The sequence below is a fragment of the Procambarus clarkii genome, chromosome 86 (assembly GCF_040958095.1).
Source record: "Procambarus clarkii isolate CNS0578487 chromosome 86, FALCON_Pclarkii_2.0, whole genome shotgun sequence".
Classification (NCBI taxonomy): domain Eukaryota; kingdom Metazoa; phylum Arthropoda; class Malacostraca; order Decapoda; family Cambaridae; genus Procambarus; species Procambarus clarkii.
Window position 1 is genome coordinate 16,064,210 of NC_091235.1, and position 18,334 is coordinate 16,082,543.

The 18,334-nt window shown below is 40.2% G+C and overlaps 1 protein-coding gene across 1 annotated transcript in view; it reads right to left on the minus strand.

The window, feature by feature from the left end:
• Positions 1-18,334, minus strand: part of Cad87A (cadherin 87A) — a 72,209-nt gene that overhangs the window by 25,473 nt on the left and 28,402 nt on the right. The window contains exons 3-18 of the mRNA XM_069317143.1: positions 13,354-13,562; positions 12,342-12,470; positions 10,563-10,688; positions 9,520-9,654; positions 8,996-9,188; positions 7,984-8,096; positions 6,710-6,907; positions 6,171-6,326; positions 5,430-5,668; positions 4,840-4,951; positions 4,358-4,513; positions 3,480-3,644; positions 2,801-2,924; positions 1,631-1,822; positions 1,088-1,185; positions 81-242 (exon numbers count right to left, since the gene is read on the minus strand). Of these exons, the coding sequence (XP_069173244.1) occupies positions 81-242; positions 1,088-1,185; positions 1,631-1,822; positions 2,801-2,924; positions 3,480-3,644; positions 4,358-4,513; positions 4,840-4,951; positions 5,430-5,668; positions 6,171-6,326; positions 6,710-6,907; positions 7,984-8,096; positions 8,996-9,188; positions 9,520-9,654; positions 10,563-10,688; positions 12,342-12,470; positions 13,354-13,562 (2,507 nt within the window). The remainder of the gene's footprint in view (positions 1-80; positions 243-1,087; positions 1,186-1,630; positions 1,823-2,800; positions 2,925-3,479; positions 3,645-4,357; positions 4,514-4,839; positions 4,952-5,429; positions 5,669-6,170; positions 6,327-6,709; positions 6,908-7,983; positions 8,097-8,995; positions 9,189-9,519; positions 9,655-10,562; positions 10,689-12,341; positions 12,471-13,353; positions 13,563-18,334) is intronic.

An 18,334-nucleotide genomic window follows, 5' to 3' on the forward strand; every position in this document is an offset into this window, starting at 1 on the left:
TATACATGCACACACACACACATAATGTATATATATTGTATATAAAAGATTAGGAAAAGAAAAATGAAGAGACAACTCACTGCTAAGGCATCCCTCCGAGGTCCCTCTACAGGACGTCCATCACTGTCTACTGCAGACACTGGTAACTCCACTCCAAACACGAGGGCTCCCTCGCCCTCCACATCAGGATCTTGTGCCGACAACTTGTAGAATGTTGTCCCCGCTTGTATATCTTCTGAAACCTAGTCAGAGACAGAAATATTACTGCAGCTGTAGTATCTGTATAATTCCCGTCAATAGTACTTTAATATCCCCTGAATTCAAGTTTCTATTTTGAAAAAGATTTGTTCCAAAATGTTCACATCAAAAAGTTAACCTTATACAGTAATTCTGTAGTTATTATCACAGTATGGTAGAAGATGCTATAATTTCTAATATATATATATATGGAGTTATAATTCTCTCAGTATACAGGGAATGTAATTCTGACATGAATTTAGGTTTCTTGTCACTGGGCAAAGAACCGGCAAAGGCCAATCTGAAAGTGCTTTGTCACCATGGGACCCTGGTCAATGAGAGCTGGACATGAAGGTTGTGTCCTGGGGTGACCCAGGCCCTAACTCAAAGAGCAATCGAGGAGGCCTTGCTCAGAAACCTTTAAAGATACTCTTAATGTTATAAATGAGCTGGTTGTAGCATATTTTGCATTTTATAAAAGAAGCTTCATACCATTTTGAGTATTAAAACCATTCAACAAACTTTCACTGAACATATTCCAGGCAGAAAGAGTACTCACCTAAATGTGCTTGCAGGGGGTTGAGCTTTGGCTCTTTGGTCCTGCCTAGAGTACCCATGGCACAGTGCACCCACTTCCATGTGTGCATGGCCAGTGCAAACATACATCAGGTGGTATACACTTGTATACACACTGTCCAAAAACACTTACTATTTCAACACATGTGTTCTACTTGTACTCATACAACAGAACATTACACCATCCAGAATGTTTAACACATTTCACAAAGTAAATAGCTTTAACAATTTAAATATGCAGATTAAGAGCCTGAAGGCAGGTGTGCGCGCTGACCTGTGTCCGCTGGGTGGTCGGGGTGAAGTATGGGCTCTTGTCATTGTTGTTTATAATGCTGACAGTCAGAGTACTTGTGGAGGTCTGTTGTGGGATGCCTGAATAAAGAATAATTCAGTAAATCAATTGATTGTAAATTAACACTGACTAAACATGTTAGAACAATTAACTATTCCAAATATAAAATACTCTCAATTCAGAAGTCTGGCTTCTTGACTTCCTAAACACAACTTTCTGAAATTACCTTTATTAGATAATTGATTAATGGTAATTTTAAGACTCAACAAAATGTTTGCAAACATTACTCTCACTTACTTAACTAATTCCTTGAGAGATGAAATAAGAGAGAGAGAAATATAAATGATAAGGATGACATACTCCTACATCGTAAGATCTTAACCCTTAAATATAATCAATCATTTTCTCAGTGACTTTATCCTCTTTAATGAAATACTGTAATATAATTAAAACCCCAGACATGATAGCTTCCCCTTAAATATGACAGTACAGTACTATGCAGGCTTGTGGCCGATTTGTCCTAACCTCCATCTGTGGCCAAAATTTCGATATCGTAACTCTGTCGACGGTCATAATCAAGCTTCCTGGAAACTGTGATGACACCTGTAGCTCCATCAATAGCAAAGTCATCGTAGCCACCACGGTGGATGCGGTAAGTAATGGCGGCGTTGGCACCTGTGTCAGCATCACTGGCGGAGACCTGCTCCACAATACTTCCTAGAGAGACCACACAGTGTGACTGGTTTTGACTACAGTGTAATAGATACTAGTATGCATCTGGTATTTCTATCTCAAAAATAAAATGGTAAGTGAAGAAACTAATGAGTCTATTCCAATTGTATACTTTTGAGCAAAAATTAATAGTTCCCTAGTCAGTATTTTTAATATAGTGAACATTGTTTATTTATCTACTACTCATTCCTTTGTATGTGAATAAATAATGTGACACATACAAGCAGATAACTAGCAAAGTAAAACTCTTCATTAATTATTTGGCATTTCACTATGAAGAGCTACATTTTTCACATGCAAATAACCAACCTTTTATAATCATCAGGGCAAATGGGGGGACCTTTGACAAACCACCGGCTTCCTGTCCTCTTTGAGGCCACTAGTATTAGTGGCCCTTAAGTAAATTCAGGTAAATAATATAATTCCAGTTATCAGGAGCAGGAAGCTTGCACTTATTATGGTTAAGTGATAAGTTGTAAGTGCAGACTTTACAAGACTGTAAGAACTCTTGTATAAATTCTTACAAGACTGTAAGAACTCTTGTATAAATTCTTACAAGACTGTAAGAACTCTTGAATGAACTGAGTCATACATTATGACTGAATGTATGACTCAGTCATACATTAGACTTGAATGACTGCCAAGAGTTGGCAGTCTCACATAAATACAAAAAAAAGGTCTCCCTAGGCCAACTAATGACAGTTTCCAGGATGCAACCCACAACAGTTGCCTAACTCCCAGGGACCTATTTACTACTAGGTGACTAGAGTCATCACGTGAAAAAAAAAAGAAACATGTTCAAGCATTTATGTCCTGCAAAGAGATTGAACTTGGCTCCCTCGGTTGTGAGCCGAGGACATGGACCGTTGCGCTACAGAGCCCACTATACAGATAATGAATTAATAAGGAAACACAAACATTGGACTCCTAAGCATGTATACTTTACCAATGTCCAAGACACACCTTCAGGAGCATTTTCCTGCACAGCAGCCAGGTAAGGGTTCTTGCTGAAGACTGGCTCATTGTTGTTGGCATCCCGTACAGACACTTTAACATTGGCTGTGTGCGATCCCTCACCATCATTGGCCTTGAGGAACAGGGAGCAAAATCATAACAATTGAAAAGTCAGAAATCTTCAAATATATTAGTTTACTGCAAATATGGAAGATATCTAAAAATGAATAATAGATTTAAACATTCTGAACATGTTCTAAGATGTTCAATCCATTGTGCACACACAACAGCCTAAGATGTTGTAGGTACTGTACTTTGGAACATTTGAAACTCTTGCTGATACACGGTGTTCCCAAGCAGTATTTGAGGCCTCCCGTAAACATATGCAATCTTGCAAAATAACTTTTAGTAAAATAATTTTTTAGTATGTCCCAAAATAATTTTTGGGGACATACTGTACTTCTCATGCTGAGGGCTCGATAGATGCACAAGGGAGAGGGATTTGAGCTAGATGGGCACCTCTCAGAATGAACCAATAAACCCACTATGTGGACTCCTGTTCTCATGTTCTTAATATAAAGAATGAGAAATTATTTAACAATTTACTAGGTGATGTTATAGTGTAAGAATACCCAGACAAAAAGAGCATGGATTATGATGAACACATTCGATTAAATTTGAGACTCACCTCGACTGTGAGTATAATATGATCAGCCTTCAGGTTGGACATGTCGAGGCCAGACTCATTGGCAACACGAATTCTGCCAGTGTCCGGGTTGATAGCGAAGAGTCCTGTAGGGTCACCACCAACGATACTGTAAACGACGCGTGAGGTGGCATCCGGATCCTCAGCCTGGGGGGGGGGGCGGGGGTAAGGATAATAAAGCTACAGTGATAATTAGAAAAATGAAAACTGTAGAGAAAATACCATTCACAATAAAGTAAACAATTTCAAAGCAGAGGAAGAAAACATGTATACTGTATATAATGACATCTCATGTAATAGACAATTTTTTTACTGCTACGGAAAACTTCAGTCTCTGGCTTTCCTTTGTGTTCGTAATCTCTGAAAGTATGTGATGTTGTCTGCAATCATTTCTGTAATGTTGTACCCCAGAGATCCAAGACCAGCAGGTTTTGTAGGTCTAATCAGATTTTACTGTCCCCTTATCTTCCTAATATGCTATATCCTCAGCACATTGTGTGATCTTGAGCCACCTCTCCTCTGTATAAGTGCTGTCCAGCAGCCAGGTTCCTTGAACTTCATGCACAAATCCCTTAACATGTAATAAAAGAAGCTATTCAATGATTCATTTCATTCTTCATTCATTAAGAGGCATACTTCTTCCATGCTTTTCTCATTTTCTTTCATTTTTATTCTTATAACTTTTATTCTAATCAACTCTTCTTTATATTTTGCTTTTAGCTTAATCTTGTATTAACCTAACTAATTGCACAACTTAGTTACAGTGAATAAGAGGTCAATTGCACCAAAGTGGCAGACAGAGGGTTTGGCACATTTCCCCGATTTCCAAATCCAACTCTTAGGTTATGTGGCAGCCTTACCGTGACAAACAATGGTGGATGAAAATCGGGTGCGCCCTCGTCAATAACAGCACGGTACTGCTGACGAGAGAACTTAGGTGGGTTGTCATTGCTGTCTGCAAGTGTAACCCGCACCGGCACAACTGTCGTGTGGCCTGTGCCACCTGCATCTGTAGCCTGTTGAGTGCAGCCTGAATTATATATGTGCTAAGATTCACAGGGCTATGTAAATGATCTTGGGGATAATGCAAAATAAACTAAACTTAATTGTTGCAGAGTTCTAGAATCTATGCAATATTTACAAATACTGGAGTGGAGTAGAGCTTGATACTTGCCTGATAAATCAATAAGGATAAAGGCACGAGACAAACTTGACTCATAGAATGTAGTTAGCATGAAGGGAGACAAATTTTAGGGAGGAAATTCAGAGATGCACGAGTAAAAATATGGATGAAAAAATGTGATTGCTTGAAAAAAGTGAACTAGGAATGGGAGTCACTTGCCTGGAACGAAAGAAAATATGTTGGTCGGTCCTCATAGTCGAGACAGTTGCGGTGGCCAGGGGTATCGCAGAAAGCCACCGTGATCACTCCTGAGGTGGCATCAACTTCAAACCTGTCAACAGGAATATATGTATAAAAGGAATGCAAATGATTCACTTTAATTCTTGTTATGCACAGAGCATTTGATCCTATTGTCACTGACTTTGGAACTACAGTAATGCCATTAACCTATACAGTGTTCTATAATTCAAGGACAAATTTACACTATCAGCAAGATATCTAAAATTAATGTGATACATGTGATTAGTCTAGAAGTCAAATGATGATCTGTTTTTTTAAGAGGGTTTCTTTGTATTTCAGGTAAGGATCAATATGACCACATTTTTATTTTCAAAATTGAATTATTACAGTACTACAGTCATTGAAAATATATTAGAAAAACATAGCTTTAAATTCCCACACTTTTATTCTGTATGTAAACATTAACCTGAAAAATTATACCCACAAGTTATGTAATATTCAAGAAATATACACATGTCAATATTATGCTCATAGCTTGCATAATAATGCATCAATACCACAACTCTTACTTTTCTGCACCATTTCCAAAGAGTGAATACTTAATGCCATCAGTGCCAAACTGCCCAGTGTCCCGGTCCGAGGCAACGATGGTACTAACTACGGTGCCAGGGTTGGCAGTCTCCGAGACCACCGCTGTGTATGCCTCCTGGTCAAACTGTGGAGAATTGTCATTAGTGTCAGTGACCGAGACAACAACTGTAGCTGTGGACGAGAGCCGAGGGTTTGTCAAAGTCTCCTCTGCGATCACCTGAGGACAAGAAACCAAGAATTAGTTCTTCATTGGATTAGTAAGTAGTGGAGTAAAGCTGAAAAAACTGGATGGTTGGTGGGTAAATAAATGAATGACTGGGTGGGGGGGGGGAAGAAGGGACAGAAGATGAGTTGATAAATAAACAAATGGAAGATGGTCCTGGTGAAGGACCGGGCCGCAGGGACGTTGAGCCCCGAAATCATCACAAGGTAACCACAAGGTATGTGAAGGGTGGGCAAGTGGATGTGTGATTAAGTTCATGGATAAGCAAGAGTAAATGGATTATTACGATATCTTTAAGTTTCCATTATCAGGAATAGTAAGTCTGTTAAGTTTATCAGTTTCTTTAGCCAATGTCTATCACCAACTATGAGAAAACCATAAAATTGACACCATTTCTCACATTATTAGTTATCTTGAGAGTACAAATGGAAATTAAATTAAATTTATGTAATAAAATTCAAGCTGTATTTACTCAATCCTTAAGAATTTGGCATACCTGCAAGAGGAACTTGCGCTGGTTAGGATTTTCAAAGTCAAGGGGCCCATGAGCCACTCGAATGCTGACAGAGGAAGAGCCTGAGGCAACCTGTGGCTCCACCGTGAAAATTCCAGAAGAGTCCACCAGTCGTAAACTGAACACCGAATTGGACCCCTGAAGGAAGACATTGTATCATCATTACTGAAAATATTATTTACCATACATCATATGGAGCACTACTAAATGCACTTTATTTTAGCCTTATTTAGCACATGACACAATATAACATGCAGTACAATACTAAGGTTTAATTCACACTTGATGCAAGAGAAATTATTATGCAAATTCAGAAGTTAATAATGGCTTAAAAATAAATAATGGATACTGAAAGAAATATGCATAGGTCTTGACAGGTTTTTCTCACATAAATAATATGTATGTGCTGTTACATGTTGGAAACTGTTAAATAGTTGTGTGTAAATTGTGTTGATATATATTCCCTTTATATTTTTTTCTGGAAAACTAAAGCAGAGAGAGACCAACCATTAATCCCTTACCACATCAGTGTCCTGTACAAACATGTCGAGGTTCGGGAGTGGAGTCCCATCTGGAACATTTTCTGGCACAGAGGCACGATACTCTCGTCTATTAAAGGACGGAGGCTCATCATTTACATCACGAATCGTGATAGTTATGTCCACTACTGTTTCCGTGTCCGTAGTACCTACAGGGATCCCATTGACTGTCTCATAAGCCTGAAATTAAAATTATTTACAAATTTTAAGTGGCAAAATTAAAAGTGGCAAATAAATAGTGGCAAATTTAAGTGGCAAATAGGCAAGAGTGGTGCAGAAACAAAAGTAGATGCAGTATTCCTAAACATTTATTATGCATGAAGGTACCATGCATCTTGCATGGTACCTCCCAGTGTCCTGCTGCTTTACCAATCATTGATAGGCCATGTTCCAAAATTAAATAGGTAATTTAATGATGTCTTCAGTTCTTGGCAGAAGTCTCTTTCCACAGCTAACAAATCTATGTATAAAGTATACAGTACATATTTTCAAAGTACAGTATGTATGTTATGTTCCTAAACAGCGCTTTTAAAAAACAATTTGATTATTTTTAAAATACTGAACTTGTAATTTATTGCAAAAAAAAGCAAAATAAACCTTTTACTTCTGTAAGTCATCTGTTCTCTTTCAGTTTCATTTTAAGTGTTTTTTTCGTGACTTGTTAGGTGGCTTAGAGCTTTGTCTACCCATATCTTATCTCAAGCCTTACCTTACTTGTTCTTCCTGGGATATGACCCACCAATTAGCTATCAACTTTGTCCCAATTGTCTGCTGGATGAACAATGATGTTCAGTTAAGGAACATTCAGACAACCATCCCTGCTCAGATCTCATACCCAGCCAAAAATTGCCCCATCAACTATGGTGTTCAGTAAAGTTGTAGTCTGTCATGTCCCGACTGTATTCTTATTTATTAGTGGTTTAGTGGTATTAGTAGTGAAGCTCTGAGTATAACTTCAGGGAGCCACCAGGGCTCGCATAGAAAGAGGCATTTCATTACATTCAATTACTTTTTCCCTCATACAGTACTCTGTAACATTGTGACTGACTCAGGAGCCCCAAATAACTCGTGTTTACACAGCCAAGTTTACAGTGACCAGTCATCCTAGCATGGATCAAGTCAATCAAGTCACATGGTTTAATCTTGAAGACAGCTAATTTAATGCAAAACTCAAATGTGACCTACAGTAATCCTGAGCTCCCTTGACCACAGGAATTGTCTAATTACAGTATAGGAATCTGACTCAATTTGCTTACTTTGACTTTGACCTTAACCACACCATCTGGAGACTGAAGGGCCTCCCGATCCAGCGGTTTTGCAGTGCGAAGTTCACCAGATTTAGCATCTAAAGTAAAGAAGTCCAGTGGATCTAAAGAAAGGGAGATGTAGGGAAACATTATTATTTGTTGTTGCTGTTCTTACAGCTGTACTGAGTGTAGGAATCACTGAAATATTTACTTGCTGTATCTTTGGAGATATAAGACCTGTATTGTTTTTGAATATAAGAATACAGTACTGTATATTTACATACAGAAATTATAAATTTGTACTATGTTACTTACTAATGTATGTATGTAATGCTATAATGTATAATATATAATGTACAATGTATAATGTAATACTTACACTAGTAGTGCCAAAGTCTATTGTTTGTTACATTCTTTGTTGGCCACTGGAGTGTGATCAAAGATTACCAAAGGAGTTATATGCTCATTGATTTTGTTAAATTACTCTACAATATTATTTACAGAAAAATACTTTGTACTAAAGTATTATACTGGCCAAAAATCTCTACTTGTAGTTACAACACTTTCACCCAAGCTGGTTCACGGAGCTCCGAGCAACTACTCTGTGGCTAGTGGGAACATACACACCCAGTGCCCACCCAGTGTCTGCTGGTGCATAATCCCACTCACAGCAGCCAGAGATCCAAGCATTCACTCCCACAGTGTGTGTACACTGCCACACACATGTGCCTCCAGATAATGGGAATATACTGTATTCCCATTAACAATATGGCTCTCCAGTTAATTAGAATGGAGAACTGAATAGGTACACAGTATGTCCATATAACACGAGAATCCAGAAAACTGGAATTCAGATAATGGGGATCCAATATACTGGTACATGATAACTTATGAAAATATATTTAGTAAACTATCAGAATGTTTTTTTTATTGGAAACAATCACAATAATTAAGGTGACAATTGCGGTACTGCAGGTACCTTCATGGTTAAAACAACACTGGTAACTGAAGTTGAACTCACTGGTAACGAGTTCGTATCTGATGGGCCTAGGCGCTCCAGTGTCACCATCTGCTGCCCGAAGAGTCATGACCTGGGTGCCAATTGGGTCATCTTCAGTTACAATGCCAGTGAGGGAACCAGAGAAAACGGGCGGGGAATTCTGCACATCTCTCACTCGCACCACTACTCCCACACTGGACACCTGCCCGCCATCCTGCAGTCATGATATTAAAGTTGTTTTTTAGACAATAACACATAATAAAGGCTCTATCTGCCCATTACTCTAAAACCAACATTGCTTTAATTTGCAGTCATATGTGACATAATTCAATTTACAAAATAATTATTTTGAAGATATTACTCTATTGGTTCTGGACAATCAGCTTTAACAAACAGAATTCAAGTGATTTTCACTATTGACCAATACAAAAACTTATCCAGTTTTTTCTTGGGAAATTTGCTTAAGATCAGTCAAGGATATCCTGAAAAACAAAAAGTTTCTAAACCTGTAATTAATTTAATTTACAATAAATGATATCACTCACCGTGGCAACTAATTTGAACTGGTAAAGGTTGCGAGCAGAGTACTGGAGAGGTTGCTTGAGGACTAGACTGCCCGAGAACTTACGGGCAGAAGTCTGAGAGGCTACGATGGCAAATACCTTGCAATCATCACCACCCTGGGAAGGTTCAAAACATTTAATATACTGTAGTCATTAAAGAGATAAATGAAGTCAACATATTTTCTAACTGAAGTACTTTACAGTTTATTAGTGTACAGTATTGATAAACATTCCGTACACTACTGTATTGTAAAATTACACATATTACATAAAGTGATTCTGTACAGTACAGTACTGTATTGTAAATTGACACATATTACATAAAATAATAGTAATACAGTATGCAATATAAAATATTCAGTTTACATTTGGAAACAACTTAGACTTCTCTTTGCTAAAAAAAATGTTAGCAGTTTTAGTGTTGAGAAAAAACCACTTCTGGGGGAGCCCTGGTGGCCCTCCCCCCTGAAGGCCCATCTACTAGGTTGCATTAGCTATACAGTTGTTAAGCCTAAGTAAACAAAGATACCAAAAAAATATTAGAAAATTCACTTTCGCAAACAGAGTGGTATACAGTTGGAACAAGTAAGGTGGTGGAGGCCAATACCATTAGTAGTTTCAAAGTGTTATATGACAGAGTGCTGGGAAGGTGATACACCATGAGCATAGGTCTCATCCTGTAACTACACTTAGGTTTTTACACATGAAATAACTGCTTGACAACACTCTTGCCTATCTTGGACTCTTATACTATAAGGGGATCATGTATTAGGGTAGATGACTAGTATCTTTGAAGGAAAAATGGAGCAACATATAAAAGAATGGATGGACGAGGGGTAAGAGAGTGATGACTGAGACTCCTAGAGAAACTTCTGTCATAATCCTCACCTAATATGGGGTTTTCAGGAGGGAGTGGAGTCGTAGGTATAAGATTGGATAGCAAAGAGAAAAACCACAGGCAAATCTGATTTGCACGACTCATCTCAAGCTCAAAAGATTGATGGCTCTACCTTGTAATGACTTACCGGACTTATAGGTTCACATTCCACTTTGATATTGTCTCCGACCTGATCCTCATCTGCGAGTCTAATGCCTGGCAGGACAGTACTACCCACAGCAGCATCTTCCGCAATCATGGCTTCATATGGGGTCTGTCAAATAGTATTATAAATATACCTTAAACAATATTAACATCAGGTGATAATATTTATCTTAAGTTAAATTATGTAAGTATAAATAAAGCAATAAAATGTCAATGAAGTTAACATAATATATAGCATGAAAGTATTCACAATTTTATTGTATCTTTAGTTTGAATTAAAGAATGTTAACCTGTATAAATGTTTCTGGACAGGACGTGTAATAAAATAAATATTTTTATTGCTTGAAACACTGTGCGCGTTATAACCTTTAATAACAGAAGCAAGTAAGTAAGTTAAAAGGTCACTGGAAAGGTGACAGCTGATATTTTTTTATTCCTACATGCAGTTGTGCGTCGCTTTGTATTGTTCCTTATACCATTGAAGACAGAATTACCATGCAAATTCTGAGTAGCTACTCGAACTGTTGCTTATTTTTATTATATCATATATGTGATTGCTCTTGTAATGAATAGTGCATATCCAGTTCCACTGCACTTGACTCCATTTGTCAAGACAAACATCCACATCTAAACTAATGTCGATTAGCACAAACAATAGGATCTCTTCTAACACAATGCTGAGCATGACTACTTGATATTCACTCAGCTGGCTGCTTGGTATGGAGAATACAGCAGGTTGCATATAATCCATGTTGCTCCTCCAGTCACCAAGGGACTAGTTTCAAATCTGAACATGGAGATTACATCACATGAAACCAGTAGGCATGGCAAGATGTGCAAAACAGCCCCATTGAAAACGTGAAGTGCAATAGGTACGCTGAAGGAGATCAACATCAAGAGCTCAAGACTTTTCAACACTCTCCCACTACACATAAGGGGCATAACTGGCTGGTCTCTCACATTATTTAAGAAAGAACTCGATAAACACCTCCAAAGAACATCTGATCAACCAGGCTGTGATTCATATGCCAGGTTGTGAGCAGCTGCGCCCAACAGCCTAGTTGACAAGACGACCAACTAGAAGGCCTGTTAGCAAGGAGCCACATTGGTGAGAAAACATGTTAGTAAGGATCCAGACTGGTAAAAAACCATATTAGCAAGGATCCACACTGATGAGAAACCATGTTAGCAAGGATCCATACTGGTGAGAACACAAACAATTAATGAATACCTGCAATGAAATTAACTACACTGACGAGTGATTAATTTACAGTTATCACGGAATTATATATATATAAAAAATACTATTTTTTTATACAGGAGAAAATGACTGCTGACTCTTGTCAGCAGCCTTCGAGTTTTCCCTTTCCACAGCTTATCTTAAGCCGTTCCCTACTACCCTACTGCAGTAGTTATCCTTGGAGATAAGTTGTCTGAAACAACCTGCTAAACAGAGCAGGTTGTTTCAAGGAGGTAATTAGAGACTCAGTTACAACCGAGTCCCTAATTACTGCTGTTAAGGGTTGGTGCCCGGCTGACCCTCCTTGCCTAGGGCTCTAACCCGGCAGAAATTGCTTGCAAGATGTAGGGTGATCGAGATATCACTGCATCACACTCAAATGACATTGTTCAAGTTATGAACCACAGAATAAGTACCTTGACCATATGGAGGTCATTCTATGAGTTTGTTTACTCCCATGCCCACCCTAGGCCTTATTTTTAATGACAACTTGCTAAATAGAAGCAAAACAACACAGCTTACCTGAAGGAACTTGGGAGGATTGTCGTTGGTGTCGAGGACAATGAGTGAGATGGGGATCCTCACCACATTGTTGTCTGCACCTTTGACCTCGTCCTCTACCGTCACCACCAGCCGCAAGGTGTCATTGAGCTGTGAAATTGAAATTGAAATAGGTTTATTGAGGTAAAATACACACAAAGGGATGAGGTATCGCACCCACAAGATGGGTATGGGGTGCATAATAAATGAACTAAATGGGTCACATGTAAACTACTGTATCATCTTGTAGACCTTAACACCCATACTTTGTATCCATACATTTCGCATTCAACTTTGATATTTTGTTATGAAACTCACTATATAATGATCTAATATTAGATCCAATATCCCTGTAATATTTTAGTCTTTCTTGTAGCATGTATTACATACTGTAAATTTTATAAATAAAAATACACATACTTAAAAAATATAAATACAAAAAAATACACAAGAAGACTGGAAAACTAAAATCCACACATTTGAAAAATGAATTCGTAAAGTCAATATTGACTTATTAACTACTTGCATAGGTGATATACTGAACATAATAGATACCCTTAAAAAGATTCATAGAAAACACCGACCTTACCTAACCTTGTTAGTATCTTAAGATAAGCATCTTATTGCTTCGTAATTACAATTATTACTTAACCTATACCTATTATAGGTTAGGTAATAATTGAAGCAATAAGATGCTTATCTTAAGATACTAACAAGGTTAGATAAGGTCGGTGTTTTCTATGAATCTTTTTAAGTGTATCTATTATGTTAAGTATGTCACCTATGCACATATTTAATAAGTCAATATTGACTTATTAAATTTGCGAGAACGGGTTGAAAAATGAAAGGTAAGGTAATTATTAGGAGAAAGTACTAAGCTATTATGACTACTGTAATTAACTATTCTCCATTTTCTCCCTCAGCACCAACCTCCCTCCCTTCCCACATTCCCTCCCTCCCTTCCTTCCCACATTCCCTCCCACCACCAACCCACCTCACGGTCCAGGGGCTTGGCGATGGTGACCACACCGGTGTTAGGGTCCACTCTGAGCCTGTCGGAGCCGCTCAGGCCGTACCTGACGGGGCCGCCCTCGGGGTCGGAGCCCTTTAGCGTGTACACAGCCGCCCCGACGGGAGTATCCTCGCTCACCACGTGAAGGTTCATGTCCGCGGTGAACGAGGGCGGCAGGTTGGCCCATACTCCTGCAAAAAGAGAACAACTGGTCAAAACAATCCTCTTGACCAAACCACACACTAGAAAGTGACAACCCGTTCTCGCAAATTTAATAAGTCAATATTGACTTATTAAATATGTGCATAGGTGACATACTTAACAATAGATACCCTTAAAAAGATTCATAGAAAACAGCGACCTTACCTAACCTTGTTAGTATCTTAAGATAAGCATCTTATTGCTTCGTAATTACAATTATTACCTAACCTATAATAGGTATAGGTTAAGTAATAATTGTAATTAAAGCAATAAGATGCTTATCTTAAGATACTAACAAGGTTAGGTAAGGTCGGTGTTTTCTATGAATTTTTTTAAGGGTATCTATTATGTTTAGTATATCACCTATGCACGTAGTTAATAAGTCAATATTGACTTTACGAATTTGCGAGAACGGGTTGAGTTGGAGGGGACGACGACGTTTCGGTCCGTCCTGGACCATTCTCAAGTCGATTGTTCAAGTCACAATCGACTTGAGAATGGTCCAGGACGGCCCGAAACGTCGTCGTCCCTTCACTTTCTAGTGTGTGTGGTTTGGTCAACATATTTCAGCCACGTTATTGTGACTCCTCGCCTGCAAAACAATCCTCGCTAAATCAACACTAGGTAAGGGGGACAAATGGTGAGAGATAAACACAAGACATCATCAGTTACAAGTGCGGGCGGAGTATCTTTAAGTGTTGAGAGATTCTTCATAATTCACCACCAAAATGAGAAAGTTAATTTCATCACAGTAGTGAAACAACAGTTACTGCATAGCAGCGTAATGGCAGAGTCCTTTGTGTAATGCAAGGTTAGGATCGGAGGGAGGAGGAGGTTCTCGTGTCTTAATGCTATAAGAGTTAGTCGGACTCCTGGTTCAAGAAAATTTGTATGCGTAGAAGGCTGTTAAGGCTAAAGAACCCGAAGCACAACTAGGTGAGTACGTGTAGTCCCACACAACCTGTTTACTATCCCTCCATGGCTGCAGGGTGACTCCATCTGAGCGTTTGACTGTTGTCAGGTCTGAATATTTGAGGTTCCCATTGTGCTGGGCACCCAGCTGTAGCCAAACTTCTCTTGATGATGTCACTGACCGCTCTATGTTTAGCAATCATTCCCTGTGTCTCGCAACAGATGAGACCATGGCTGACGTATTGGTCTGCTGACGCATAGAAGCAGATACACCGGTGTTCAGTGGAGACGGGCGGCAAGGTGCAGGACAACACCAATGGCCCAATGGTCCAGGCGGGTGCCTAAGGCGGAATTAGGGATGACCAACAGGAAGTCCCGCTCATGCTTGCACAGCGAGGCGGCGTGCTCTGTATTTGGTTATCCCATTTGAGCTGTTAGCAGTCACCTGGAAAAGTTGGTCATGGTTTAGAGTTGGCAAGTGTCCAACTGGACGGCTCCTTCAGTGAATTTCAGATCATGAATCCCAGTGGAGTCTTGAGTACTCTAATAGGATCTCTCACCAATTTACTCGCAGCACTGGTCGAGGATAAGAATGGCGGCAATGTCATCCGTGTTGCCTCGCCTACACCTGTACCCCAGACTGTAACGGCATAATACACAGACCTGCCAACAACGCTTGGATTGGGGAGTCTACAGGTATAGCAGTGGACCGCCAGGGGGTTGTCGTACCTGCAAGTTTACTTCTTAACAGATATATCTGACGACCCCAAGGACCAGAACCCGGGTGATCAGGCCCCGGGATGACCAGGCCCCCGGGGTGATCGAACCAGCTGAGCTACCAGCCCCCAGGTAGCCAGCGACAGACAGGAAACTCACTAGGGCCGGTAAGCCAGCTAAGTGAGACGGGTTCCAGTGACCTACCCGTTACTCGGCTCCCTCCGTGTATGCTCCAGGGGGCAGGCACCGTATCTCCTCTCTGGTCTTACCTTACCTTACCTAACAGTGTTTGGGGGCGAGCATTAGCTCCAGGGACCTGCCTTTCGACTATACGTGTTCTTACCTAATAGTTTATAGGACGAGCTTTAGCTTCTGGCCCTGCTTCAAGAAAATGCAGTCTGTCTACCCTTCTCTTGCTTAATGTTTGTTACCTGGCCATAGAATTCTGTTAAACCTGTGAGGCAAGATTTGCCATCCCTGAACCCATGTTGGTGGTGTGTCACGAAGTCCCTTCTCTCCAGATGTGCTAATAGGTTTTTTCTCATGATCTTCTCCATCAACTTGCATGGTATACAAAATAGCTGTCTTCCATATTTCTGGTAGGTCTCCTGTTTCTAGCGACTTATTATACAAGGTGATTGTATACCTTGCTTCCTTACATGCCAATTAAACTACGGATTCCTCCTTTGCTTTACATTTTTTACCTTTTGGACTGGGATAAACTTGTTTACTGCCTCCTAACACTTTTGTGTGACATAATCCATCATGTCTTGTGCAGACTTTACTCTATTTTCCCATGTAAGAAATGTTCTCATCTCTTCAAAGTTTTCATTACACCAGCCCTTTGTTTTTTTTGTGGAAGGATACCCCTTACCTCCAGTAGGTACTCATATATCAGTACATTGTGGTCTCCCATTCCCATGAGCTTCTAACTTCCTTATGTCTGACTCGTTCAGGGTCAAGCCTAGCTGGTTCATCTTTCCCTCTCATTCTTGTGGGTCCCTTGACGCGTTGGTTTAGAAAGTTTCTTGTTGCTATGTCCAAATACTTTAGTTCTCCAAGTATCTGGTCCTCCATGTGGGTCTCTATTCTCCCACTCAATCTTTCCATGGTTGAAGTCTCCCATGATTAACAATCTGGATCCATTCCTGCAAGCAACAAAAGCTGCTCTTTTTATTATAGGGAAGATAAGTGACTTAGATCACTAAGTATCTTATCCCTCAAGATGACCTGGATAAATGGAATTCGATGTGAAGGTTACCCACAGAATACCAACAGAACAAGATGACAGGTGGAGGCTGGAAACTCTGATGAATCATAGAGATGTTAGAAAGTTTTCTTTTAGCGTGAGCGAAGTGGGAAAATGGAATGAACTTAAGGAGCACATTGTGGAAGCAAACACTATTCATAGCTTTAAAACTAGGTATGATAGAGAAGAAGGGCAGGAGTCATTGCTCTAAACAACCGAAGGCTAGAAAGGCGGGGTTCAAGAGGCAACGCTCGATCCTGCAGGTACAAATAGGTGAGTACACACACACCTCAAGATGACGAGGACACTGTAGTCATAAGTTGTCATACTATATTGGCAACACCGTCTTGCAAGCAACGAGGCCAACAGCTGGATATGGCAACACTTACGAAACGTTATCAAGTGGCAGAATTAAGAAACGAGAGAAAAAAGATAACGGAAACTCTCCATTAAAAAAGCAATAACTACTTTCAAATACCAGGCAATAACGATAAATAAGTGTTAAATTTCAGAGGCGGATATTTATTGCATTCAAGTATAACGGTAGTTTAAAATTATATAAAATAAATAAGTTTGAATTACACCGCGAACTTCAAATCGCCAAAATAACGGAAACCTTACATTGTACATAATGACTAGAATTATATCATCTGAAGAGCTTCATCATTATCATCGCGTGGTAATTACGATCTCGTGAACACTAATGACGGTTTTTTAATTTGAATTTTTGAAAAAACATTTTGAATTTGGTTGGAGAAGAACAGTGGATAACAAGAAGAACTCTTCCGAGTGGTCTTAGATCACGAAGCGGAATCTTAAGAGGCAGTGAACTATCAGGGGGAAGCGCCAAGCCATTACGACTATATAGCACTTGGAAGGGGTCAGGATTTGGGATGGGACGGAGGGAAGCAATGGCGCCCAACCACTTGTGGACGGTCGGGGATTGAACGCCGACCTGCATGAAGCGAGACCGTCGCTCTACCGTCCAGCGCAAGTGGTTGGATGAATCTAATGAGAACAAGAGACTAGCAGCAACAGACGAGAAGAACAAGAGCGAGCAGTACACATTAAGTCGACGCTCTGGTTGTGCTTGGCTGGCCACCTGCAGCTGCTGCTGCTCCATATATGGCTCCCCCACACCTGTACATACACACCTGGAACCTCCCCACTCCCCAAGACACATTGCCCGTTCTCGCCAGCATTCACATCGTCAAGAAACTGTCGTACTAAAATGCCTCTATCCTAACCTACAAGAGGACCCGCGAGCAGAAAACGGGATATTATGTCGATTTCGCGAGCCGCTACCATTCCCAGTACGACAATTTTCGCCCATAGATGGAGTATACGTCAAAATGCGACGTGCTATGAGGAGGACGGGTTGGCCAGGAAGTCGTCCAGCAGGGTCGTTAGTACCTCCCCTCCCCTCCCCCCCCCCCCACACACACGCGGGGGAGGGACTTGGTAGGGGAAGAAGACACAGGAAGTGATCAACATATTCCAGCCAATCACCGGGAACTGACCATTTCCAGCCAATCGCCGGGAACTGACCATTTCCAGCCAATCACCGAGAACTGACCATTTCCAGCCAATCACCGAGAACTGACCATTTCCAGCCAATCACCGAGAACTGACCATTTCCAGCTAATCACCGGGAACTGACCATTTCCAGCTAATCACCGGGAACTGACCATTTCCAGCCAATCACCGGGAACTGACCATTTCCAGCCAATCACCGGGAACTGACCATTTCCAGCCAATCACCGAGAACTGACCATTTCCAGCTAATCACCGAGAACTGACCATTTCCAGCTAATCACCGGGAACTGACCATTTCCAGCTAATCACCGGGAACTGACCATGTCCAGCCAATCACCAGGAACTGAC